At 41.2% G+C, this 26,717-nt stretch overlaps 1 protein-coding gene across 2 annotated transcripts in view; it reads left to right on the top strand.

Annotated features, from left to right (window-relative positions):
- LOC138832979 (general transcription factor IIH subunit 2) overlaps positions 1-26,717 on the top strand; it is a 35,945-nt gene that overhangs the window by 405 nt on the left and 8,823 nt on the right. Inside the window, exons 2-15 of one of the 2 annotated variants that reach the window (XM_070031308.1) lie at positions 3,621-3,700; positions 4,670-4,747; positions 5,257-5,293; positions 5,488-5,574; positions 7,872-7,922; positions 8,784-8,838; positions 12,942-13,047; positions 16,030-16,120; positions 16,263-16,350; positions 17,553-17,660; positions 20,741-20,804; positions 21,913-22,016; positions 23,352-23,454; positions 26,616-26,655. In XM_070031308.1, coding sequence (XP_069887409.1) covers positions 3,645-3,700; positions 4,670-4,747; positions 5,257-5,293; positions 5,488-5,574; positions 7,872-7,922; positions 8,784-8,838; positions 12,942-13,047; positions 16,030-16,120; positions 16,263-16,350; positions 17,553-17,660; positions 20,741-20,804; positions 21,913-22,016; positions 23,352-23,454; positions 26,616-26,655 — 1,068 coding nt within the window. In that variant the 5' untranslated portion in view covers positions 3,621-3,644. The remainder of the gene's footprint in view (positions 1-3,620; positions 3,701-4,669; positions 4,748-5,256; positions 5,294-5,487; positions 5,575-7,871; positions 7,923-8,783; positions 8,839-12,941; positions 13,048-16,029; positions 16,121-16,262; positions 16,351-17,552; positions 17,661-20,740; positions 20,805-21,912; positions 22,017-23,351; positions 23,455-26,615; positions 26,656-26,717) is intronic. The other variant, XM_070031309.1, reaches the window with a different exon arrangement.

Consider the following 26,717-nt stretch of genomic DNA (forward strand, 5'->3'; position numbering starts at 1 on the left):
GAACGAACCTTTCCAGGGCTTGGATTCCAGGAAATGCACCGAGGGTGTGTGTGTCAAGGTGTGTGTGTGGATTCCAGGAAATGCACCAAGGGTTTGTGTGTCTGTGTCAAGGTGTGTGTGTGTGGATTCCAGGAAATGCACCAAGGGTTTGTGTGTGTGTGTGTGTGTGTGTGTGTGTGTGTGTGTGTGTCAAGGTGTGTGTGTGCACCAAGGGCTTGGATTCCAGGAAATGCACCAAGGGTGTGTGTGTGTGTGTGTGTGTGTGTGTGTGTGTGTGTGTGTGTCAAGGTGTGTGTGTGTGTGTGTCAAGGTGTGTGTGTGTGTGTGTCAAGGTGTGTGTGTGTGTGTGTCCCTCCTTGAACTTGGCCTGGCCACCAAGGGTGTGTGTGTGTGTGTCCCGTCCTTGAACTCAGCTGTCCGTAAACTTTTTTGCTTAAGGCTGAAGGTCTACCACTTGAGCCACAGCACCGCTCCCAGCTTTTTGCTGGCTAATTGGAGATAAGTATTTCATGTACTTTACTCCCTCGGCTGGCTTTGAACCACAGTCCTCAGATCAGAGCCTCCGGAACAGCTAGGATTACAGTCTTGAGACCTCAGACCCCGGCTTGAAGTTGATTCTGAAGCTTCCATCCCAGACTAGGTGCCATTTGCTTTAGGGCTAAATTTAAATCTTTATTTCTGGCACATTTGATTGACAGAGATGTGGTCTTGGCAAATGTCATTTCATGAAGTTTGATTGAGGACAGAAGAATTCTAGTTTAATCAAACTCCCTGATCCCTCATTTATGGAAAAAGAACCTGAATAATGAGAGGGAGATTTCACTGGTGAGAATAGATATGGGTGCTATATGAATGTTTATTATCTGGTTCTGCTTCTTGTGCTTTTCTTACCACCAATTTTATCCTTAAGTATTAAAGATATAGATGAACATAAAGAATAAAGAAAAAAAGAGAAACATCCCAATTACTTTTGATCTTGTAATGCTGATGAAATCATATGAATTTCGATCTTCAGATCTCAGCCTCCTGAGTAGCTAGGATTATGGTGTGAACCACCTATGGCCAGCTGTATATTTAATCTTGTATGCTATTATTGAATTTTGAGTTATAAACACGTGTCCACTAACAAATGTCACTTTTGAAAACTTTCAAGAGCCAGTCATGGTAGTAATCCCAGCACTCAGGAGGCTGAGACAGAGGATTGGCATTTTGAGGTCAGCCTGGACTAAATTCTAAGGACCTGTATCAAACAACCACAACACTGACCAAAAAAAAAAAATCTTTTTCTTTAATTTTTTTTGGGGGGTCCGGTCGTGGGGCCTGAACTCTGGGCCTGGGCACTGTCCCTCAGCTCTTCAGCTCAAGGCTAGCACCCTACCACTTGAACCACAGTGCCACTTCTGGCTTTTTTCTGTTTATGTGGTGCTGAGGAATTGAGCCCAGGGTCTCATGCATGTGAGGCAAGCACTCTACCACTGAGCCACCTTCCCAGCCCCTCTTTTCACATTTTCATTAGCATCAGTTGGTTGTGCAAGGGTTTTGTTTTGACATGTCCACGTATGCCTACCGTGTACCTGGATCAGACTCACCCCCTCCATTACTTTTCTATCCATGTTTCCCTTTCTCTTGCCAATTTCAGCAGGCTTCATTGTTCCATCTTCATATGTACATAATTTATTTTGGTTGTATTCATCCTCTTTCAGCCTGCCCATTCACCATCCCTCACCCCAACCCCAAATACTGGACTTAAAAAAAAAAATATATATATATATATATATATATATATATATATATATATATAATCTCATTCAATTTAAGTGTATGTTAATTATCTAAAGGAGTTTCACTGTGCATACACAGTACTTTTTTTTTTTTTTTTTTTGTCGTGGGGTTTGAACTTAGGGCCTGCGTACTATTCCTGAGCTCTTTTGCTTAAAGCTAGTGCTCTATCACTTTGAGCCACGGCGCCATTTCCAGTTTTCTAGTGGTTAATTGGAGATAGGAGTCTCACAGATTTTTCTGCCCAGGCTCGTTTTCAACAGTGATCCTGAGATCTCAGCCTGAGTAGGATTTACAGGTGTGAGCCACTGGCACCTGGCTACACAGTACTTCAGTGAGATTGATTCCTAAGAAAAATCTGTATTATGAGAAAACTTAAATGTACATAGAAGTGGAGAAAGAATACCATGGATTACCATGTATTTATTAGTTAGCTATAACAACTGTCAGTTGGTGAGTCTTTTTTTGTGTGTGCTGGCCCTGAGTTTGAACTCAGGACCTGGGCACTGTCCCTGAGCTTTTGTGTTCAAGATTAGCCCTCTACTACTTGAGCCACAGCTTTACCTGCAGTATTTTGTGGGTTAATTGAAGATAAGAGTATCACAAACTTTCCTGCTCAGCCTGACTTTGAACCCATGATGCTCAGATCTCAGCCTCCTGAATGGTTAGGATTACAGGCATGAGCCACTGGTGTCCAGCATGGTGAATCTTATTTTAGCCACACCCATACCCACTTCCCATAATTCTGTGGTCTTCTGTGACACAGCTATAAAGCTGTGTGTGTGTGTGTGTGTGTATGCCTTTTGAACTACACTAGCCTCTCTTTTGTTGTTTTGTTTTATTTATTAACATATTAATTGTACAGGGGGTTTTATTATGGTATTTTAATATGTGATATACTTTGATCAAATTCACTTCCTCTATTAGTCTTTGTTTTTACTTTGCTTTTGAGATAAGGTCTAGCTAACTTCCCAAGCCAGATAGGAACTTGGAATCTTTGTCTCCTAAGCCTTGGGGATTACACCTCTTTTTTTTTTTTGTCTTTATAAGTTATAAAAAGATGGGGCTGGGAAGGTGGCTCAGTGGTAGAGCACATGCCTTGCATGCCTAAGGCTCTGGGTTTGATTCCTCAGCACCATATAAGAAAAAAGAAAAAAAAGCCGGAAGTGGCACTGTGGCTCAAGTGGTAGAGCGCTAGCCTTGAGCTGAAGAGCTGAGGGACAGCACCTAGGCCCAGAGTTCAGGCCCCATGACTGGACCCCAAAAAAAAAAAGATGCTTATTTCTGCCAGGAGGTGGTGGCTCACACCTGTAATCCTAGCTACTCAGGAGGCTGAGATCTGAGGAAAGTCCCCTCTTAGCTCCAATTAACCACTAGAAAACTGGAAGTGGAGCTGTGGCTCAAGTGGTGGAGCACTAGCCTTGAGCAGAAAAAAAGTTCAGGGACCGGAATGGAAGGGATAAGTAGGGGAAAAATAGAGGGAGTAACAATGCTCGATAGACAATATACTCATTACCTTACTCATGTAACTGTAACCCTTCTATACAGTATCTTTACAATAAAAAAAAGTTTAAAGACAGTGCCCAGGCCCTGAATTCAAGCCCCATGACAACATAAGTAAATAAATGCTTATTTCTAATTCGAGGTTTGCCCATAAGTATCCATATTGTTTATTAAAAATAGGAAAAGGACTTTCATGAAAATTTTCTGTTTTCCTCCAACAATTATTGACTGAACCACTGTGAATTAGACAATGTTGTACTCTGATTTCTCACCTTCAAATAATTGAAATTGCACTTTGTAGGAAACATCTTTAGAAAATTCATGATATGTTTTTACAGTGTTGCATAATAGATAGTTAAAACATGGACGAAGAACCTGAAAGAGCAAAGCGATGGGAAGGAGGCTATGAGAGAACATGGTAAGTTGAGCATTACTGTTTTAGAGTCTCTTTTAGTTCAACTGTACTGAAAGTATATCATATATGTTTGTTTGTTTGTTTGTTTGTTTGTTTGGGTCCGGTCGTGGGGCCTGAACTCAGGGCCTGGGCACTGTCCCTCAGCTCTTCAGCTCAAGGCTAGCACTCTACCACTTAAGGCACAGCGCCACTTCCGGATTTTTTTCTTTTTGCTTATGTGGTACTGAGGAATCGAACCCATACCACTGAGCTACCTTCCCAGCCCCTATCATATATGTTAAAATTTCTACATTTCTGACGTTTTGTTTTTACAAAACTTAACTGGGCTGTGCAGCTATTCTCAAAACCAGTTAAATTGTTTCAAGGTAGAACTGGTTCAATTTCACGTTGTGTACAGTAGGAAGTACTTCATTCCTTTATTACTGAATAGTACTCAATTTTATTATTACAGTACATTAAAATTTTTTTGGCAATACTGGGGCATAAATTCATGAACTCACACTCACTCAGCTTGCTTTCTTACCTGGTGTAGCACTTGAGCTACTTCCAGCCTAGCTTTTTGCTAGTTGTTTTGGAGATGGAGTCTTGAGACCTTTTCTACCCAGACTGGCCTCTCAAACTGTGATCCTCTAGCTCTCAAACTTCTTGAGCTAGGATTAAGTTGTGAGTCACTGGTGCCTCTGTGTGTGTGTCTGAGTGTGTGTATGTTAGTACTAAGGCTTGAATTCAAGGCCTGGGAGTTGTCCCTTAATTTTTTTGCTCAAGATTAACACTCTGCTACTGTGATCCTCAAATTTCAGCCTACAGAATGGCTTGGAATACAGGCCTGAGCCACCAGTTGCTATTTATGTATGTATATATGTATTTGTAGCATTTTAATCACAAAATCTTGAGCTTTCTAGTCAGGCACCCTATTATTTCTACTGGGTTAATATTTTTAGCTTATTTTTTTTCCAACAATTATGCTTACAGGGAAATCCTTAAAGAAGATGAAACTGGCTCTCTTAAAGCTACAATAGAAGACATTCTCTTTAAGGCAAAGAGGAAAAGGTATGTAGATAATAATAATTGTGTTCTTAGGAAAAACACTAAGCTTTTTTTTTTGGCCAGTCTTGGGGCTTGAACTCAGGGCCTGGGCACTGTCCCTGAGCTTCTTTTGCTCAAGGCTAGCACTCTACCACTTGAGCCACAGTGCCACTTATAGCTTTTTTTGTTTATATAGTGCTGAGGAATCGAACCCAAGGCTTCATGCATGCTAGGCAAGCACTCTACCACTAAGCCACATTCCAGCCCTAAGCCTTTTTTCTATAACCATCCCGAGTGATTCATTTTTGAGTGTTTCTAAGAAACTCCCCCCTAGTTGTCTAAGAAAGGAGAAAGAAATAGCAGCCTAGCCTTGCCCCAGTAGGAGATGGTCTCCAGAGATTACCAACAGTACCTAAAATTACATGTATCCAAAAGGGAATAATTTACTACATAATGAACATTAGTTGGAAGGCTTGATTGGGTTTTTTGTTAGTACATGGTGTTTCACTTAAAATTTTACATAATTTTTGCAGAGTATTTGAGCACCATGGACAAGTTCGACTTGGAATGGTATGTTTTGGTCTTTTTACTGATATAGAACTATTTTGGATTAGAGAAATATTCTGCCTTGATAGACCAGTAATCTTTAAAAAAATATATTTAAAATATATGTGTAAAACGAGTGGACATTAAATGTTATTTTTATTTCTTAGTAAAAACTGTCCCTGGAGATTGTTTCATGCCCTTTCCCCCTTCTATGGCAGATGCGACACCTTTATGTGGTAGTTGATGGGTCAAGAACAATGGAAGACCAAGATTTAAAGCCTAACAGACTGACATGTACTTTAAAGGTATACTAGCATTGCCTAAATTTATACTAAATGTAATAAAGGACATGGAATTCTTTTTTTTCTCTTTTTTCTTTTTTTTTTTTTGTATTGATCTCAAAGCAAGATGATCTTCACATAGGGTGGTGACAAATTAAAGCCACAAAAGTTGTTTTGCTTTATGGTTTTCCCCAAATGACCTGGCAGCAATTCTACATTCATGTGATTTATGTTAACAGAAAGAACAGAACAAAACAAAAATTATTGTGTTTTTGGAAACTGATATCTGACAATCACAGATCAGATCACAATTTATCAGACAGATAAATTCCTGAGACCTTTATCCCCAATTAACTAGCAAAAATCCAGACGTGAGCCAAGCACCCTGTGACTCAGGCCTATAATCCTGGCTATTCACAAGGCTGAGATCTAAAGATCATCACAGTGGAGTTCAAAACCAGCTGAGGCAGGAAAATCTGTGAGCTTCTTTTTTTTTTGGGGGGGGGAGCGTTGTCTGGTGGTGGGGCCTGAACTCTGGGCCTGGGCGCTGTCCCTCAGCTCTTCAGCTCAAGGCTAGCACTCTACCACTTGAGCCACAGCACCACTTCCAGCTTTTTTCTTTTTGCTTATGTGGTGCTGAGGAATCGAACCCAGGGCCTCATGCATGTAAGGCAAGCGCTCTACCACTGAGCCAACTTCCCAGCCCATCTGTGAGCTTCTTACCACCAGTTAACCACCAAATAGCTAGAAGTGGATGTATGACTTAAGTGGTAGAATACCAGCACTGAAGGAAAATGCTGAAGGACATTTCCCAGGAATGAGTTCACGCCCCAATACTGGTACCAAAAAAAGTAAAAGTAGAAGTATTCTTTTTTAATTTAACTAATTTATTTATTTTTACTTATTTTGTCAGTCATATAGCTTGAACTCTAGGCCTGGGTGCTATCCCTCAGCTCTTTAGCTCAAGGCTAGCGCTCTGCCATTTGAGCCACAGTGCCCACTTCTGGCTTTTTCTGTTTATGTTGTGCTGAGGAATTGAACCCTGGGCCTCATGCATGCGAGGCAAGAACTCTACCACTGAGCTACCGTCCCAGCCCTGGAGGTGTTCTTTAAGTGGTTAAATACCAATCTAGCACAAAAGGCAGTTCTGTCCATACTTCTCACCCCCAAAAAGTTCTTACTGTGTAACTTATTCTTTGTTTTTCTTTAACTGAATCTTTATTTTCCTTTGTGTGTCTTGAATCTGTGTTTGCAAACACAATATTCCTGACCTGTCAAGAACCCCCTCAGTTCTGCAGTTCTTCCATCTGGTTCCCTTTGGTCATTTTCTTGTACATTGTTTTTATTTGTTTTGTTTGGTTTTTGTCGGTCTTGGGGCTTGAACTCTGGGCTTGGGTGCTGTCCCTGCGCTCTTCAGCTCAAGGCGTGTGCTCTACCTCTTGAGCCATAGCTCTGCTTCTGGTAGTTTATTGGAGATGAAAGTCTCAGGAACTTTCCTGCCCAGGCTGGCTTTGAACCTTGATCCTCAGATCTCAGTCTTCTGAGTAGCTAGAATTACAGGCGTGAGCCACCAATGCCCGGCTTTGTTTATTCTTTTTGAGGTATCTAAATGGATCCATCCCGTTGTTTATTTTGTTTTATGAGATAGATTCTTGCTACATGGCCACAGCTAGCTCTAAACTGCTGGCCTCAAAGAGACTTTCCTACTTAGCTTTCCAAGTATGTGGAGCTAAAAGTGTCTGTACTGCCTCAGATCCATCTTTTAAGCCTAGCTCAATCCTGTCTTACTGCTCACCACTTCAACTACAAGGTTTTACTGTATATAAATTTTTTTCTTTTTTTCTGGGTTGTGGGGCTTGAACTCTGGGTTTGGGCGCTGGCTCTCAGCTCTTCAACTCAAGGCTAGCGTTCCTACCCCTTGAGCCATAGCGCCACTTCCGGCTTTTTCTGCTTATGAAGTGCTGAAGAATCGAATGCAGGGCTTCATGCATGCAAAGCAAGCACTCTATCACTGAATCACCTTCCCAGCCCAAGGTTTTACTATTTAGTATAGGCTTTACAGCTGAACTTTTCTTGAAAATCTGTGAGGTTAAAAATCATGATAGGGGCTGGGAATGTAGCACAGTGGTGCAGTGCTTGCCTAGTATACATGAGGCCCTGGGTTTGATTCCTCAGTACCACATAGCTAATAACAACAAAGGTATTTAAAAATAAAAATAAATATGAGAAGTGCTATTTGATAGGTTTCACAAATACTGATCAGACAGCTCATCTGTGGCTTGCTCTTATGTAGTATTTCTTTGTGTATTTTCTTTCAACAGTTGTTGGAATACTTCGTAGAAGAATATTTTGAGCAAAATCCAATCAGTCAGGTATGTAGATAAGTGATAGAATTCAGAATTGGATTTCTGTTTTACTGCCAAATATAGTTTTTCAGAAATAAAGCATATTTTCTATGAATTATTAACTCAGACTGTACTATTTCTGGTACACTTACAAATGATAAGCAGAATAGCTCTAAGAATTAAACCATTTATCCAGGGCACTGGTGGGTCATGCCTGTAATCCTAACTAATCAGGAGGCTGAGATCTGAGGATCATGGTTCAAAGCCAGCCTGGGCAGGAAAGTCTGCCAGACTCATCTCCAATAAACCACCAGAAAACTGGAAGTAGCGCTATGGCTCAAGTGGTAGAGCACTTGCCTTGAGCTGAAGAGCTCAAGGGTAGCGCCCAGGCCCCAGAGTTCAAGCCTCACAACCAACCAAAAAAAAAAAAAAGAAAGAAAACCACTTAACATTAAACATGAAGCTGGGTACCAGTGGCTCATGCCTGTAATCCTAGTTACTCAGGAGGCTGAGATGTGAGGATCATGGTTCAAAGCCAGCCTGAACAGGAATGCCTTGAGACACTTATCTCCTGTTAACTACCAGAAAACTGGAAGTGGCACTGTGGCTCAAGTGTTAGAGCACTTGCCTTGAGCTGAAGAGCTCAAGGGCAGCACCCGGGCCCCAGAGTTCAAGCCTCACAACCAACCAAAACAAAAAAAAAAAGTTAAACATGTACGTTTGTGTTAATTGATAGCTAAATATGTGAATAACACTTTGAGGAAAAAGTTTTTTATACATTGCTTATTTCTTCTGTAGTTACTAATTTCATTACCTAAATTCTTATCAAGAGAAAATAATTTGTTATATAAAAGTAATAATTATTTTTATTTTTATTTTTATTTTGAGATTGGAATAATTGTGACCAAGAGTAAAAGAGCTGAAAAACTGACTGAACTCTCAGGTATGCATCGAATTACCTTCATGCAGGGCTCAAGGACTTAGCTTTAATTATTCAGCTTGTGACCTTGTTGGTATGACTGCTTAATAAGTGAAGTTTTCTCTATGCTTTTCAGATGAAACTATTGAATAATAATCTCTCACCCCATTAAAATCTTGGCATCTATGACTGATTTACAAGTTGAGTTCCCCACAGTGAATAGTGTTAAATTGAATGTGCTTCTTTAAAGGAGAACTGTTTTTTATTTTTATTTTTTATTAAGTTGTACAGAGAGATAATGATTTTAAAGTCAGGTTCTTTTTGTTTTGTTTTGTTTTTTGGGTCTGGTCATGGGGCCTGAACTCTGGGCCTGGGCGCTGTCCCTCAGCTCTTCAGCTCAAGGCTAGCACTCTACCACTTGAGCCATAGCGCCACTTCTAGCTTTTTTTTTTTTTTCTGATTATATGGTGCTGAGGAATCGAACCCAGGGTCTCGTGCATGCAAGGCAAGCAGTCTACCACTGAGTCACCTTCCCAGCCCTAAAAGTCAGGTTCTAACTATAATGTTCTTGTTTTGTTGTGGGGTTTTTTGTCAGTCATGGGGCCTGAACTCTGGGCCTGGGCACTGTCCCTCAGCTCTTCAGCTCAAGGCTTGCACTCTATCACTTGAGCCACAGTGACACTTCGGGCTTTTTCTCCTTTGTGATGCTGAGGAATCAAACCCAGGGCTTCATGCATGCAAGTCAAGCACTCTACCACTGAGCCACCTTCCCAGCCCCTACAATGTTCTTGATCAGTGTTACCTTTTCCATCTTTCTCCCCCATTTTCCTGCTTTGTCCCTACCCTCATTTTTTACATAATGTCCATTGGATAAAATGACTACATTGGCTCACCTTCCCTCCATTCTGGTGCCTACCCCCTTTTACCCTCTCCTTACTTCTGGTGTTCATGATGGTAAATAGTACATTATTTTTCAGAGGAATTATAACTTGTAATTCCTCTGTATACCCCATCCTTTAGTCAGTTTGTGTGTATATGCATAGAGCCAGTATATGTTCTCATACATGTTTGTATTTTTAGAAGGATAGAACATGTGTGTGCATGCATACACACATGCACATGTACATACATGTGCACCAGTCCTAGGGCTTGAACTCGGCCTGGGTGCTATCCCTGAACTTTTTTCTCAAGGCTAGTTCTCTACCACTTGAGCCACAGTTCTACTTCCTAATTTTAGGTTGTTAATTAGAGATAAGAATCTCATAAACTTTCCTGCCCAGGCTGGCTTTGAACTGCAATCTGTAGATCTCAGCCTCCTAAGTAACTAGAATTAAAGGCATGAGCCCCTGGCACCTGGTTCTACTTCTGGCTTTTTAGTGGTTAATTGGAGATAAGAATCTGGGCTGGCTTTGAACCACTATCCTCAGATTTCAGCCTCCTGTCGATCTTGGGGCTTGAACTCTTAAGCTTTTGTGCTCAAGGCTAGCACTCCACCATTTTGAGCCATAACTCCACTTTACGCTTTCAGGTGGTTAATTGGAGATGAGTGTCATGGACTTTTCTGCTCTGATATAAATCCTTTATACAGTATTAAATAACGTGTGAATTGCTTATACCATCTTCTTGGTGATTTACCCACATGACAGCAGCCTTTGTTTACATAGGTAAAACTTTTGTGTGTTTGGTACTGGTGTTTGCATTGAGCCACATCCCAGCCTTTTTTGCTTTAGTCATTTTTTGAATAAAGTCTTTAGTTTCTTTTTCCCCAGGCCTTCCTCCACTATTTAGGCTCCCACATAGCTGAGATGACAGGTGTTCACCACCATACCTGGCTTATTGAATTAAGATGATTTTTAGCTATTTGTTTTGCCTGGGCTGCCCTTGAACCATGATTTTCCCAAATTTTGTCTTCCAAGTTGGTGGGATTATAGGTATGACTCATAAAGCTTTGCTTGTTGATTTTTGTTTGTTTGGTTGGTTGGTATTGAATTTAGAACCTCATGCTTGTTAGACAAGTGCTTTACCTCTTGGGCCTTGCCCTCTTTTCCCCCCCAGACTTCAACCCCTCTACACTTTTTTGTTTATTTGTGACAAAGTCTCACTATGTAGCCCACTCTTAAACTCTTTTTATTTTTTATGTTTTGGTCGTGGGGCTTGAACTCTGGGCTTGGGCGCTGTCCCTGTGCTCTTCAGCTCAAGGCAAGCACTCTACCGCTTGAGCCACAGCATCACTTCTGGTTTCCTAGTAGTTTATTGGAGATAAGAGTCTCGCCGGGCGCTGGTGGCTCACGCCTGTAATCCTAGCTACTCAGGAGGCTGAGATCTGAGGATCGCGGTTCAAAGCCAGCCCGGGCAGGAGAGACCGTGAGACTCCTATCTCCAATAAACCACCAGAAAACCGGAAGTGGCGCTATAGCTCAAGTGGTAGAGCGCTCGCCTTGAGCTGAAGAGCTGAGGGACAGCGCCCAAGCCCAGAGTTCAAGCCCCACGACCGACAAAAAAAAAAAAAAAAAAAAAAAAAAAAAAAGAGTCTCACGGACTTTCCTGCCCGGGCTGGCTTTGAACCTTGATCCTCAGCTCTCAGCCTCCTGAGTAGCTAGGATTACAGGCGTGAGCTACCATTGCCTGGCCTTAAACTCATTTTTATAGCCTAGATTGTCCTTGAATTTACAATCTTCCTGCCTTAGCCTCTGAAGTACAGAGTTGAAGCTATATTCTGAAGAACTATTTCAAAAGGTCATGTGCCTGTATAACATAGGCAGTGCCTATGTTAGAATACTGTCTGGTAACTTGTGATTGTGAGACATACGCTGATTTCAAAGATGTTAGCATGTGGCCTTCAAAATAATGAAATACATTACAAGTAGAAATCGTGTACTCTACCTGGGCACTAGTAGATTACACGTGTAGTCCCAGCTACTCAGGAGGCTAAGATCTGAGGATTGCAGTTTGAAGCTAGCCTTGGCTGGAATTTGGTAGAATGCTACCTTTGAACAAAAGAAGCTCAGGGACAGCACCTAGGTCCTGAGTTCAAGCCCCAGGACCAGGTTTGGTTGGGGGGGTAAGGGAGGTTGGCGCAACAGTGGAAGTTTACTAATGGATATCTAAAATATATAATTTTGGGCTGGGAAGGTGGCTCAGTGGTAGAGCGCTTGCCTTGCATGGCTGAGGCCCTGTGTTCGATTCCTCAGCACCACATAAGCAAAGAGAAAAAAGCCGGAAGTGGCGCTGTGGCTCAAGTGGTAGAGTGCTAGCCTTGAGTTGAAGAGCTGAGGGACAGCGTTCAGGCCCCACAACCGGACCCCCCCGCCCAAAAATACGTATATATATATATATATATATATATATAATTTTGTTGGTTGTGTGGCTTGAACTCAGGTTCTGGACTCTGTCCCTGAGTCTCTTTGTGCTAAGGCTCTACCGCTTGAGCCACAGGTTCACTTGCAGGGTTTGAGTTGTTAATTGGAGATAAGAGTCTCACATGGCAGGCATTGGTGGCTCATGCCTGTAATCTTAGCTACTCGAGAGGCTGAGATCTAGGATCATGGTTTGAAGCCAGCCCTGGCAGAAAAGTCCCCATGAGACTCTTTTTCTTTGTGGTTGATTGTGGGACTTGAACTTAGAGGTTGAACTGTGATCCTCAGATCTCAGCCTTCTGAGTAGCTAGGATCACAGGTGTGAGCCACCAGCACCTGGCAAAAAAAGAAATTATTTTGTATTGTTTTTCAGTATGAAGTGAGACTATCTACCAACCCTTTCTTATAAAAATCTAAATTAAGGGGCTGAGAATGTGGCTTAGTGGTAAAGTGCCTGTCTAGCATGCATGAAGCACTGGGTTTGATTCCTCAGTACCACACGAACAGAAAAATCCAGAGTGGTGCTGTGGTTCAAGTGGTAGAGTGCTAGCCTTCAGCAAAAGAAACTCAAGGACAGTGCCCAGGCCAGGCTCTGGGTTCAAGCCCCAGGACTGGCAAAAAAAAGAAAAAGAAAAAGAAAAAGAAAATAAATCCAAATTGAAGGCATTCTGTTCTTAGATATCCTAGTTATGTAAGTTTTGGAGGAAACATATGTATCCACATTGTATATGCAGCCTTTTATTTGAGCTAAGTTATTCCTTTTTATTTTAGGAAACCCAAGGAAACATATAACATCTCTGAAGAAAGCTGTAGATATGACCTGCCATGGAGAACCATCTCTCTATAATTCCTTAAGCATGGCTATGCAAACTCTAAAGTTAGTTCTTTATGTTTTATTATTCATACTTAATACAGAATTTTTTAATGAGTTAAGTTATATTAATAGGTTAACATGCGTTTTCATAAAGCCCATTGAAGTAAAACAGTTAAGTAGGAAATGTCTCTGTCATATTGTATAGTATTTATTTTGGTATTGTTTAGTAATTTATTTATTTATTTATTTATTTATTTTTTGGGTCCGGTCGTGGGGCCTGAACTCTGGGCCTGGTCGCTGTCCCTCAGCTCTTCAGCTCAAGGCTAGCGCTCTATCGCTTGAGCCACAGCGCCACTTCCGGCTTTTTTCTTTTTGCTTATGTGGTGCTGAGGAATCGAACCCAGGGCCTCAGGCATGCAAGACAAGCACTCTACCACTGAGCCACCTTCCCAGCCCTAGTAATTTTTATATTTTATTAGATAAATTCTTTTTTTTCCCTTGTTGCCAATACTTGGCTTAAACTCAGTACTTTATACTGTACTCTGGATCAGCTTGCTTAGCTGGTACTCTGTCTACCACTTGAGCCATACCTCTAATCCAGCTTTTGCTGGTTAATTGGAGAGGAGTCTTGTGGACTTTTCTGTCTAGGCTGGTTTCAAACTGAAATCCACTGGATCTTAGCTTCCTTAATACCTAGGATTATAGCCATAAGCCACTTGGACCAAGTCAGGTGAGGTATATTCTTAAGGGACTTTTAGGAAAATATAATAGGGTTGGAGATGTAGGTCAGAGGTAGAGCACTTGCCTACCATGTGCAGGCCCTGGGTTTGATTCCCATTTCCACAAAAAAGAAAAGAAAACTGTCAACAATATCAGTAATACAAAAGTTTAAAGATAAAAACAGTAAATACCTAAAGCTAGACCTTGACAACTCTTGTCTGTAATCTCAGCTACTCGGGAGGCTAAGATCTGAGGATTGAAGATTGCAATTTGGAGTTAGCCTAGGCAGGTACGTTGTCTTTCCAATTTAAAAACAAACATACAAACCAAAAATTGGAAAGTGGAGCTGTAGCTCAAGTGCTAGAGTGTTAGGCTTGAGTTTCAAAGTTCAGGGACAGTTTCAAGCTCTGAGTTCAAGTTCCAGGATCAGCATACACACAGAAGATTATGGAAAATTGATTGTATGGCTGGGCTTGGTAGTATGTGGCTGGATTTGGTATTACATGCCTATAATCCCAACATTTTGGACCTGCAGAGGTTTGAGTTTTGGTAGAAGTATCATGATTGAGCCTAACCTAGTCTATATAATACTCTTATCAAAAAAGAAAAAGAAAAAAATGTTTGGTGCCATTAGCTCACAACTATAAGCATAGCTACTAGGAGGCTAAGATTTGAAGACTGAGGTTGAAGCCAGCAGGAAGTCCATGAGACTTTTTGTTGTTGTTGGTCGTGGGACCTGAACTCTGGGCCTGGGCGCTGTCCCTCAGCTCTTAAGCTCAAGGCTAGTCCTCTACCACTTGAGCCACAGTGCCGCTTTGGCTTTTTCTGCTTATGTGGTGCTGAGGAATCAAACCCAGGGCCTCATGCATGCAAGGCAAGCATTCTACCATTGAGCTACCTTCCCAGCACTCTATGAGACTCTTATCTCCAGTTAACCATACACACACAAAAAAAGCTGGAAGTAGAGCTGGGGCTAAAGTGATAAAGCAACCAGCCTTGTACAAAAAAGCTAAGTGATAGCATCAAGACCCTGAGTTCAAGCCCCAGGACTAGCCCCAAAACAAGAGAGAGAAAGACAGAGAGAGGCAGAGAGAAAGAGGTATATTAGTACTTTTAAGTCACATGTATACATTATGTGTATGATATGCACATTGGAGCTGTAGCTCAAGTGGTGGTAAAAAGTTCAAGGTCAGTATCCAAACTCTTGGGTTCAAGCTCCAGGACCAGCGTGCGTGCGTGCGTGCGCGCACACACACACACACGCACGCACACGCGCGCACGCACGCACGCACACACATATTTTTCAGTTTTCAGTGTACACTTTAGAGTTTGTATAAAACAAATCTATTAGAGTGTCAGCTTTATGATATCAGGAACCATATAAGTATTGTTTATTATGCTGTCTCAAGAACTTAAATGAAATCTCAATATATATTGTATTTTTCTGAGTAACTCCTTTTGGTGATAATCAAGTTTGAACTTAGGGCATCATTCTTGCTAGACTTGTACTTCTGAGTCATGCCTTCGCCTTGTTTTTGGCTGGTTATTTTAGGATAAGTTCCTGCTTCCTGCCCATGTTGGTGACCGAATCTTGATCCACTTAGTGTAGGCTTCTGGTTAGTTGCTGGGATAACACGTGTGCATCACTGAGGAGTTTTTGCCTCATGGACTTTTCTGCCTGGGTTGGCCTGGAACTACAAGCTACCCAATTTTACCCTCCCACGTGTCTTAAGATGACAGTTGTAGCCGGGTGCTGGTGGCTCACACCTGTAATCCTAGCTATTCAGGAGGCTGAGATCTGAGGATCGCGGTTCAAAGCCAGCCTGGGCAGGAAAGACCGTGAGACTCCTATCTCCAGTAAACCACCAGAAAACCGGAAGTGGCGCTGTAGCTTAAGTGGTAGAGTGCTCGCCTTGAGGTGAAGAGCTGAGGGACAGCGCCCAGGCCCAGAGTTCAAGCCCCACGACCAACAAAAAAAAAAGATGACAGTTATATGCTCTTGCACCCAGCTAGCTATTGGCTGAGAAGGGATATTGTGAACTGTTCTTGGACTGACCTTGAACCACGACCATCCCTATTTCTGCCTCACAAATGAAGTCTGTAGCTTTTTTTTTTTTTAAATTTTATGTATTAGGACTGGAGATGTGCTTTAATGTAGTGTAGTGGTAGAGTGCCTGCCTTCCATGAACAAGGCCCATGGTTCTATATTTCCTTGCAGTACGGAAGCAGATGAGCTATTCTATAGTGGGAACATGTAAACCATGTATAAATTGTTTGCTAGTATAACTTGTCATGCCTAATTGGAGTGTGTTTACCTTTCTTTAGACACATGCCTGGACATACAAGTAGAGAAGTCCTAATCATCTTTAGCAGCCTCACAACTTGTGATCCATCTAATATTTATGATCTAATCAAGGTAGAACAAATACATCAGAACTAAAGTAACAACTCAAGACAATTCTTAAGTAAATTTATCTCTAGTTTTCTGAGCATTTTTCAGACATTAATAATTTTTTCTTTCTTTTCTTACAACTTTTCATTTCCTTGCATTTATGAAGACCATCAAGGCAGCTAAAATTAGAGTGTCTGTCATTGGATTGTCCGCAGAGGTTCGAGTTTGCACTGTTCTTGCTCGAGAAACTGGAGGTATATTTCCATTATCCTTAGCGTGTACAAATTGTTACCGGATATGGATATTTTAGTCGGTTTTATAACACCAAACATCATAGTCCAACCAATGGATAGTTGTCTCCGGAGGCTCACACCTGTAACCCTAGCTACTCAGGGGGCTGAGATCTAAGAATCCCGATTTGAAGCAGTCCAGGCAAAAAAGTCCATAAGATTCTTATTAATTAACCACCAGAAAATGGGAAGTGGAGCTGTGGATCAAAGTGGTAGAGTGGTAGAGTGCTAGCCTTGAGTAAAATTGCTCATGGACAGCTCCTAAGACCTACAACTGACAGCAACAATAACAAAGTATCGACTTTGTTATTGATCAAAGTATTGATTTATTTATAAAATAAATCAACTTACTTGTAAAGCAGGGAATTTCTAGTGATAAGCTCAGTGTTGAGAGAAACTATTTTAACTCTTGAAAAGTTGGCAATTTTACTAAATGTAATACTTTGTAAAGGTTTTATAACTTAGTATTATTTATTATTATTTTTTCAATACTGGGCCTTGAACTCGGCCTGAGTTTTTTTGCTCAAGACTAGCATTCTACCACTTGAGCCACAATGCCACGTTCAACTTTTCTGTGATTAATTGGAGATAAAAGTCTCATAGACTTTTCTGCCTAGGCTGGCTTTGAACCATGGTCCTCAGATTTAAGCCACCTGAGCAGCTGGATAACAGGTGTGAGCTACTGGCTTTCGGCTTTTATAACTTTTTTTTTCTTTGGCGATCGTGGGGCCTGAACTCTGGGCCTGGGCATTGTCCCTGTGCTCTTCAGCTCAAGGTGAGCGCTCTACCACTTGAACCACAGTGCCACTTCTGGTTTTCAAGTGGTTTATTGGAGATAAGAGTCTCACGGATGTTCCTGCCTGTGCTGGCTTTGAACCACGATCCTCAGATCTCAGTCTCCTGAGTAGCTAGGATTACAGGCGTGAGCCACCAGCACTGGCTTATAACTTGCTTTTAACTAAACTTAAATTTAACTAAATTATTGTCATTCCTAGAAAAGTAAGTTTAAAATATTATTTAAATAAGACTTTTTAAAATGATAATTTAGGCAATTTACTTTGAAATTTTTAATTTTTTCAGATGGTGAAAGTTTTACAGAATTTATGTAAAAACTAATTCTTTTTTTACAAAGCTGTTTTTTTTTCTTTTCCATTTCATCTTGCTAGGCACATACCATGTTATTTTAGATGAAAGCCATTACAAAGAATTGCTAACACATCATGTTAGTCCTCCTCCTGCCAGCTCAAGTTCTGAATGCTCACTCATTCGTATGGGTATGTGTTTACTTTCTTATTTAAGCTATGTATATATTGATTCAAAGGGGTTATTTTAACATTTAAGGTTTTCCTTCTTTAAAAAAACAAAACTGGGCTGGGAAGGTGGTTCAGTGGTAGAGCACTTGCTTTGCATGCTTGAGGACCTGGGTTCGATTCCTCAGCACCACATAAGTAAAAAGAAAAAAGCCGGAAGTGGCGCTGTGGCTCAAGCGATAGAGTGCTAGCCTTGAGCTGAAGAGCTGAGGGACAGTGCCCAGGCCCAGAGTTCAGGCCCCACGACCGGACCAAAAAAAACAAAAAACAAAAAAAACAACACTGCTGGGCGCCAGTGGCTCACGTCTACCTGTAATTCTAGCTACTCAGAAAGTTGAGGTCTGATGACTACAGTTCAAAGCCAGCCCGGGCAGGAAAGTCCCTGAGACTCATCTCCAATTAACTACCAGAAAACCGGAAATGGCACTGTGGATCAAGTGTTAGAGCACTAGCCTTGAGCTGAAGAGCTGAGGGATAGTGCCAAGGCCAGAGTTCAAGCCCCATGACTTCAAACAAACAAACAAGCAAGCAAAACACTACTTTATGATTAGAAAAACTTCACATGCTGAAACAATTTTGGAGGCCCTGCCAAAGTCAAAAGAAAACTTATTTGTACGTCTCTTACACAGAGAACACTACTTGCTTTTTTTATTGTTACATTTGAAAGATATAAAGACATGTTTTTATAGAAAAATACTTGCTTTAAAAAAAAAATTTTTTTTGAGAGCTGGGAATGTAGCTTAGTGGGAAAGTGCTTGTATAATATGCATGAAGCTGGTGATAGACTCAGGTTCATTTTTTCAGTACCATATAAACAGAAAAAACCAGAAATAGTGCTGTGGCTCAAGTAGTAGAGTGCTAGCCTTGAGTAAAAGAAGCTCAGGGACAGTGCCCAGGCCCTGAGATCAAGCCCCAGGACTGGCAGAAAGAAAAAAAAGAAATCCTCCTGCCTCTGCCTCCTAAGTAACATTTACTACTACCCTATTTTTATTTTATATATATATATTTTTTTTTTTTTTTGCTAGTTCTGGGGTTTGAACTCAGGGTCTAGGCTCTGTCCCTGAGCCTCTCTGTGCTAAAACTAGAGCTTTACCACTTGAACCACAGCACCACTTTCGGCTTTTTCTGTTTATCCGGTCCTGAGGAATCAAACCCAGCACTTCATGCATGCTAGGCAAGTAGTTTACCACTAAGCCACATTCCCTATTTTTATATATTCATTTTATTATTTTCCTTGTGCTGGTGATAGATTCACTTTCTCTAGCATACTAAGAATGTACTCTACCTATTAGCTACAGCCTAGAATATTTATTTGTTTATACATGTAGGATAAATTTAAAGGTTTGTTTTTAATTTAACGTGGGTTTTTTTTGGGGGGGGGTCCGGTCGTGGGGCCTGAATTCTGGGCCTGGGCACTGTCCCTCAGCTCTTCAGCTCAAGGCTAGCACTCTACCACTTGAGCCACAGCACCACTTCTGGCTTTTTTCTTTTTGTTTATGTGGTGCTGAGGAATTGAACCCAGGGCCTCAGGCATGCAAGGCAAGCGCTCTACCACTGAGCCATCTTCCCAGCCCCCCCCCCTTTTTTTTTTTCTGTCGGTCGTTTGGCTTGAACTCTGGGCTTGGGTGCTGTCCTTGCCCTCTTCAGCTCAAGGCGAGCACTCTATCACTTGAGCCACAGCTCTACTTCTGGTTTTCTAGTAGTTTATTGGAGATAAGAGTCTCATGGTCTTTCCTGTCCGGGCTGACTTTGAATGTTGATCCTCAGATCTCAACCTCCTGAGTAGCTAGGATTACAGGCATGAGCCACCAGCACCTGGCTTAATTTTACGTTTTTTATGTAATTAAGTTTCCTTTTTTTCTTTTCTTTTCTTGTTAGTCATAGGGCTTGAACTCAAGGTGTAGGCTTTGTCTGTTTTTCACTCAAGCCTAGCACTCTATCACTTTGAGCCACAGCACCACTTCTGGCTTTTTCTGAGTAGTTTATTGGAGAATTAAGAGTCTCACAGATAGCCGGGCGCCGGTGGCTCACGCCTGTAATCCTAGCTACTCAGGAGGCTGAGATCTGAGGATTGCGGTTCAAAGCCAGCCCGGGCAGGAGAGACTGTGAGACTCCTATCTCCAATAAACCACCAGAAAACCGGAAGTGGCGCTGTAGCTCAAGTGGTAGAGCGCTCGCCTTGAGCTGAAGAGCTGAGGGACAGCGTCCAGGCCCAGAATTCAAGCCCCACGACCGACAAAAAAAAAAAAAAGTCTCACAGACTTTCCTGCCTGGGTTGACTTTGAACCATGATCCTCATATCTCAGCTTTGTTAGTAGCGAGGATTACAGACATGAGTCACCGACCCCTGGTTGAGGTTTTTTTTACTGGTTTCTTCTTTTCCTTAACACATGTTCTGAGATTAGAACATATATGGAGAGCAAGTTACATAAAAAGTTTGGCTGTTCCAAAAAACGTAAACATAGAAGTATATGCTTAAAGTAAAAGTAGACACTTGTAATATAAACTTCAATTGTATTAACAATATTTGTTACTAAATTAGAAAATGTAGATATATATACACTTTGGAATAGACAGATCTTCCTCAACTTTTCTCTACTTGTTATTGTAGCTTGGATTTATAATCAGTTTCATCAGATGCACATGCACATGCACGTATGCATGTGCAGACATGCATAGATGTGTGTGTGTGTGTGTGTGTGTGTGGCAGGAAAGAGCTTGTGTGTAACTTTCTGGCTTTCTGGTAGCAACAGTTTTTAGTTTTACTTTTTTTTTTTTTTGGGGTTCCGTTCATGGGCCTGAACTCTTGGCCTGGGTGCTATTCCTCAGCTCTTCAGCTCAAGGCTAGCACTCTACCACTTGAGCCACAGCACCACTTCTGGCTTTTTTCTTTTTGCTTATGTGGTGCTGGGGAATCAAACCCAGGGCCTCAGGCATGCAAGGCAAGCGCTCTACCACTGAGCCACCTTCCCAGCCCCAGTTTTTAGTTTTATAGTCCTAGAACTGCTTGGAAAAATAATCAATACATGTTTTTATCCATGAAGGATTTCCTCAACACACCCTGGCTTTTTTCTCTGATCAAGATGCAAAACCTTCTTTCAGCATGGCGTAAGTCTATGATAATACATTAATATTTTAAGTTCATTTGCTTGAGTTATAACTTATTTATTTTATTTATTTTTTGGGGGGGAGGGGGTCTGGTCGTGGGGCCTGAACTCTGGGCCTGGGCGCTGTCCCTCAGCTCTTCAGCTCAAGGCTAGCGCTCTACCACTTGAGCCACCTTCCCAGCCCCCATTTTTTAAATGGGCTTGAAATGTGCTATCTTTTATGAAAGATTACCTTCTGCTGCATGCTGGTGACCCATGCCTATAATCCTAGCAATGCAAGAGGCAGCAATCTCTGCATCATGATTCAAAGCCATCACAGGCATATATATATATATATTTTTTTTCTTTTCTTTTCTTTTTTTTCCCCCCAAATAGGACTGTAGGTCCTTAAGTTTAAGTCCCAGTACGGGCATACACATATACATACACACACACAAAAGAGGAGTGGAGAAGTTACAAAATGGAGACAGAATAAAACGCAATTGATAGAATTAGTAAATAAAGATGTTTAAATACCAATTGTAAATACATTACATAAGTTTAGGAAGGGATGAGGAGAATTTGAAAATCATAAGACATAGGAAAGGTATTTAAAAAAAAAAAGACCTACATACTTTTAGAAATGAAGAGTATGACAGAATTGGAAAATTCATCAGATGTGATTAGGAGATGCATCTGGCAAAAGAAAAGACTAGTGAATTAAAAGACAGCAAGAGAAACTTCAAAACTTTCAAAAACTTCAAAAAAAAGAGAAAAAAAGCATGAAGAGCATAAATGAGCTATAGGAAATATATTTTGTGGTCATGTGACCTGATACTGGGACTTGAACTTGGCCATGAGGCTCTCCTGCTTGGTTTCTTTTGTTTACCTGGCTTATGACACATATTTTCAAATAAATAAATAAATTTTAAAATAGAATCCAGAGTTTAGACTGGGGCAACATAATTTCTTTAGCTCTTGCTTTTCCATCTCCCCACTCTCTGTCCCACACTCAGTAGTACACACATGTATATGAAAGGAAACATGCCATGCATATGTCACCCATACGCATGTATGTATGCTTGCATGAATATCTCACCTCTCAGAGTCTTTTCTTTTTACTCCCACAGGCATTTGGATAACAGTACTGAGTCTGGGCTTACATTAGGAGGCTATTTCTGCCCACAGTGTCGGGCAAAGTATAGTGAGCTTCCAGTTGAATGTAAAATATGTGGTAAGGAGCTGACTATCCTTTTTTTGGGGGGGGGAGGGCGTGATCAGTTGTGGGGCTTGAGCTCTGGGCCTGGGTGGTGTCCCTCAGCTCTTCAGCTCAAGTCTAATGCTCTATCACTTGAGCTACAGTGCTACTTCCGGTTTTCTGTTGGTTAATTGGAGATAAGAGTCTCATAGACTTCCTGCCTGGGCTAGCTTTGAACTGCAACCCTCAGATCTCAGCCTCCTGAGTAGGTGGATTACAAGCATGAGCTACCAGCGTCCAGCTAGGAGCTGACTATTCTTCTCAAGTAAATTAATTATAAATTACTTCCCATCTGTTTCACTGCTGAAATAAAGGTAGTTGTGAATTATACACTTATGGATATCATCTCTTTAAAGAGTAAGATTAATATTCTTACTGAATGCCTACTATTCCACTTCCAAGAATAAACAGTGTAGAGGAGCTTTCTCTTTCTGTAGAAGAGTCATTTATTAGGTGTTGGTAGCTCACACCTGTAATCCTAGCTACTCAGGAGACTGAGATCTGAGGATCAAAGTTCAGAGTCAGCCCTGGCAAAAAAATCCATGAGACTTATCTTCAGTTAACCCTTAGAAAACTAGAAGTGGCACTATGGCTCAAAATGGTAGAGTGCTAAGCTTGAGTGAAAAAAAGAGACAGAGCCTAGGCCCTGAGTTCAAGCCCATGGCTATCAAAAATAGAGTATAATCACAAAGGCACTGTAATAGATCTAGTAGACAATATTCTGAGTCTTACCTTTATAAAATATACATAAGCGAATGGTGAGTTAAAATTAGGTAATTATAAAATTTTGTTTCATTTATAAGAAAATAATCCAAGAGAGATTACATATTTAGTGGCAGAACTAAGACTCCATCCTGAAATTTCCTTTAATGGCCATAGTTAATACCTGCAGTCTTAGAAACACTTGCATTCTGGGAATATAGCTCAGTAATAGTATTTGGGAAAATATTTTACGTATTTTTTTTTAATATTTGGGTTAAGCTGTACCATTCAACTTTTTAGCCATTGTCTGTGAATTTTGGTTATTAAATATGTCTCTTAGCCGGGCGCTGGTGGCTCACGCCTGTAATCCTAGCTACTCAGGAGGCTGAGATCTGAGGATCGCGGTTCAAAGCCAGCCCGGGCAGGAGAGACCATGAGACTCCTATCTCCAATAAACCACCAGAAAACCGGAAGTGGCGCTGTAGCTCAAGTGGTAGAGCGCTCGCCTTGAGCTGAAGAGCTGAGGGACAGAGCCCAGGCCTGGAGTTCAAGCCCCATGACCGACAAAAAAAAAAAAAAAACAATAAATATGTCTCTTTTATGTGATAGGTCTCACTTTGGTGTCTGCTCCCCATTTGGCACGGTCTTATCACCATTTATTTCCTTTGGATGCTTTTCAAGAAATTCCTCTAGAAGAATACAAAGGAGAAAGGTATACAAGTTTCATTTAATCTATGTCAGTTATAAGTGGTACTGTTCAAGATTGATTTCAGTATGATTACTTCTAATGTAGAAAATGATATGTAGAATAGATGACTAAATGACTCATTAAATGTACCTGCTTCTCTAGTCATCTATTAACTTATGTAAGCTTACTTATTTGTAGTAAATGATGATATTTGGTAAAAAACAAAAGTCTCTAAGAAGATTCTTCGGTATTATTTTGTGGTTTCCTAAGATGGCCCCACCATGACCTGTTTTTAGCTACCAACAGTTTAACAACTAGATTTAAAATTATTTTTCTTATTTTTTTCCAGTTGTGGGGCTTGAACTCTGTGTTTGGCTCTGTCCTTCAGCTCTTCAGCTCAAGGCTAAAGTGCTACTTCCTGTTTTCTGGTGGTAAATTAGAGATAAAGTCTCATGGACTTTCCTGCCCAGGCTGGTTCTGAACCACAATCCTCAGATCTCAGCCTCCTGAGGAGCTAGGATTACAGGTGTGAGCCACCAATGCCCGACTTTGAAATTCTTGAATATGTAATAATTGATTATCTTGAGCTTTAACACACCATTGAAAATAAGGGCAGGAATACACAATCTAATTAATCAAAGTAATGTAATTTGTAGATAAAGCTGAAGAAATGTCCCATAATGAGAAGTATTAGATGTAAAATGAAGACGCATATGTAAGCTGGGTGTGGTGGCACACTCCTGTAATCCCAACACTGAAGTCCAAGGCTAGAGTATCTGTTTCCAGACCAGGAACTGGACATGTGGTTTAATTGGTAGAGTGCTAGCTTTGAGTGAAAAAGCCAAGCAAGAGCACAAGGCCCTGGGTTCAAACTCCAGTACCAGCATGCACACATACACAAGAACCTTGATTTTTAGGCAAGCCTTGGATACATTCAGAGACCCTTCTCTCAAAAAGACCTGCACAAAGGGCTAGAGTGTGAACCAAGTGGTAGAATGCCTGCTTGAGGCCCATAGTTCAAATCCCAAAAAGACACTTTATTTGTTTTTGTTTGTTTGTTTGTTTGTTTGTTTTTGGGTCTGGTTGTGGGGCCTGAACTCTGGGCCTGGGCGCTGTCCCTCAGCTCTTCAGCTCAAGGCTAGCACTCTACCACTTGAACCACAGTGCCACTTCCGGCTTTTTTCTTATGTGGTGCTGAGGAATCGAACCCAGGGCCTTGAGCATGCAAGGCAAGTTCTCTACCACTGAGTCACCTTCCCAGCCCCCATCAATTTTCTTATATTTAACTCTTCTATATTATGTTCCCCACCCCACCCTAAATAGTAGGATTTGAACTCAAGGCTGCATGCTCTTGCTTATGGCTGGTGTTATACCACTTAGGCTAGGTTTCCAGTCTGGCATTTTGATGATTAATTGGAGATGGAGGTATAACACCAGCCATAAGCAAGAGCATGCAGCCTTGAGTTCAAATCCTACTATTTAGGGTGGGGTGGGGAACATAATATAGAAGAGTTAAATATAAGAAAATTGATGGGGGCTGGGAAGGTGGCTCAGTGTTAGAGTGCTTGCCTTGCATGCATGAGGCCCTGGGTTCAATTCCTCAGCACCACATAAACAAAAAAGAAAAAAAAAGCCAGAAGTGGCACTGTGGCTCAAGTGGAAGAGTGCTAACCTTGACCTGAAGAGCTGAAGGACAGTGCCCAAGCCCAGAGTTCAGGCCCCACGACCGGACCCAAAAAAAAAAAAAGAAAATTGATGGATTTATCCAGTAGGGCCAATATCAGAATAATGTGAGAAAATAAAGTATGTGGAGTAGGAACTCATCAAAGAAATAAGTTCAAAGAAAATTGAAAATCAGAATTTTCTAGATTGGAAGGGACTGTCAAATGTCTAACATTGACAGGCTTATACTAAAGTATAGAATTGTAAAATTCAGTCTGTGCCATAAATACTTCCAGAGAGAAGAAATTAGGTCAAATGTAAATGATCTGGGATTAAAATTGTTTAGCATTTTTTCTATAATACCAAAGGCTGGCAGAAGCAAATTCCTTCAATTTATAATAAAATTTATCACCAACTTGAATTATCAGTAAAGTATGGCTAGAATTAAGATGTTTTCCTAGTTTAAGCTCACATTATTCTGATATTGGCCCTACTGGATAAATCCACCAGTTTTCTTATATTTAACTCTTAGTGGTAGGGTACTAGCCTTAAGCAAAATGAAGCCTAGGGTCAGTGCCCAGGCCCAGAGTTCAAGCCCCACAACAGACACACACAAAAAAAAAAAAGGACAATTGGTTGTTAAGGGATTCTAGACTGGCACTGGTGACTCACACCTGTAATTCTAGCTACTTAAGAGGCTGAGATCTGAGGATTACATTTCAAAACTAGCCTGGGCAGAAAAGTCCATGATGTGACCCTGTATCTCCAATAAACCACCAAAAATGGAAAAATGGTGCTGTGGCTCAAGTGGTAGAGTGCTAGCCTTGAGCACAAAGAGGATCAGGAGCTTGAACTGCATGCTGTTCAAGGGACAGCACGCAGTTCAAGCCCCACAAGCGACCAAAATAATAATAATAATAATAATAATAATAATAAGGATTCTAGAGCTGGGGCTCAAGTAGCATAGAGTTCTGCCTGGCTGGAGGCCCTGAGTTCATTAACACCACCCCCAAAAGAAATTTTTATTTTTGAGGGTGGTAGTACCAGTCCTGGGATTTAAACTCAGGACCTGGGTGCTCTCCCTGAGCTTCTTTGCTCAAGGTTAGTGCTCTACCACTTGAGCCACAGCTCCACTTCCAACATTTTTAGTAGTTAATTGGAGATAAGAGTTTCATGGGCTTTCATGCCTGGGCCTGCTTTGAACCAAGATCCTCAGGTCTCAGCCTCCTGAGTAGCTAATGATTGCAGGCATGAGCTACTATGATCCAGCTATTATTCTCCCCCTCCCCTCCCTCAGTCCTGGGACTTGAACTCAGGGTCTGGACACTGTCCCTGAGCTTCTTTTGCTCAAGGCTAGCACTATACCACTTGAGCCACAGCGTCACTTCTGGCTTTTCCTGTTTATGTGGTACTGAGGAATGGAACCCAGGGCTTCATGTGTGCTAGGCAAGCACATTCCCAGTCCCTAGTCTATTTTTAATGAGTGAATTCTTAAAAAGTGATTCTTAACCTTGCTTTTTCAGGTTTTGTTATGGATGTCAGGCAGAATTGAAAGACCAGCATGTAAGTTAATTGGTTTTCTAAATAGTATGTAATACATATGAAGCTACTGAGAGCTGGGAGCT

This window comes from Dipodomys merriami, unplaced genomic scaffold, assembly GCF_024711535.1.
Source record: "Dipodomys merriami isolate MVZ:Mamm:240054 unplaced genomic scaffold, mDipMer1.0.p SCAF_20, whole genome shotgun sequence".
In the NCBI taxonomy this organism is placed as follows: domain Eukaryota; kingdom Metazoa; phylum Chordata; class Mammalia; order Rodentia; family Heteromyidae; genus Dipodomys; species Dipodomys merriami.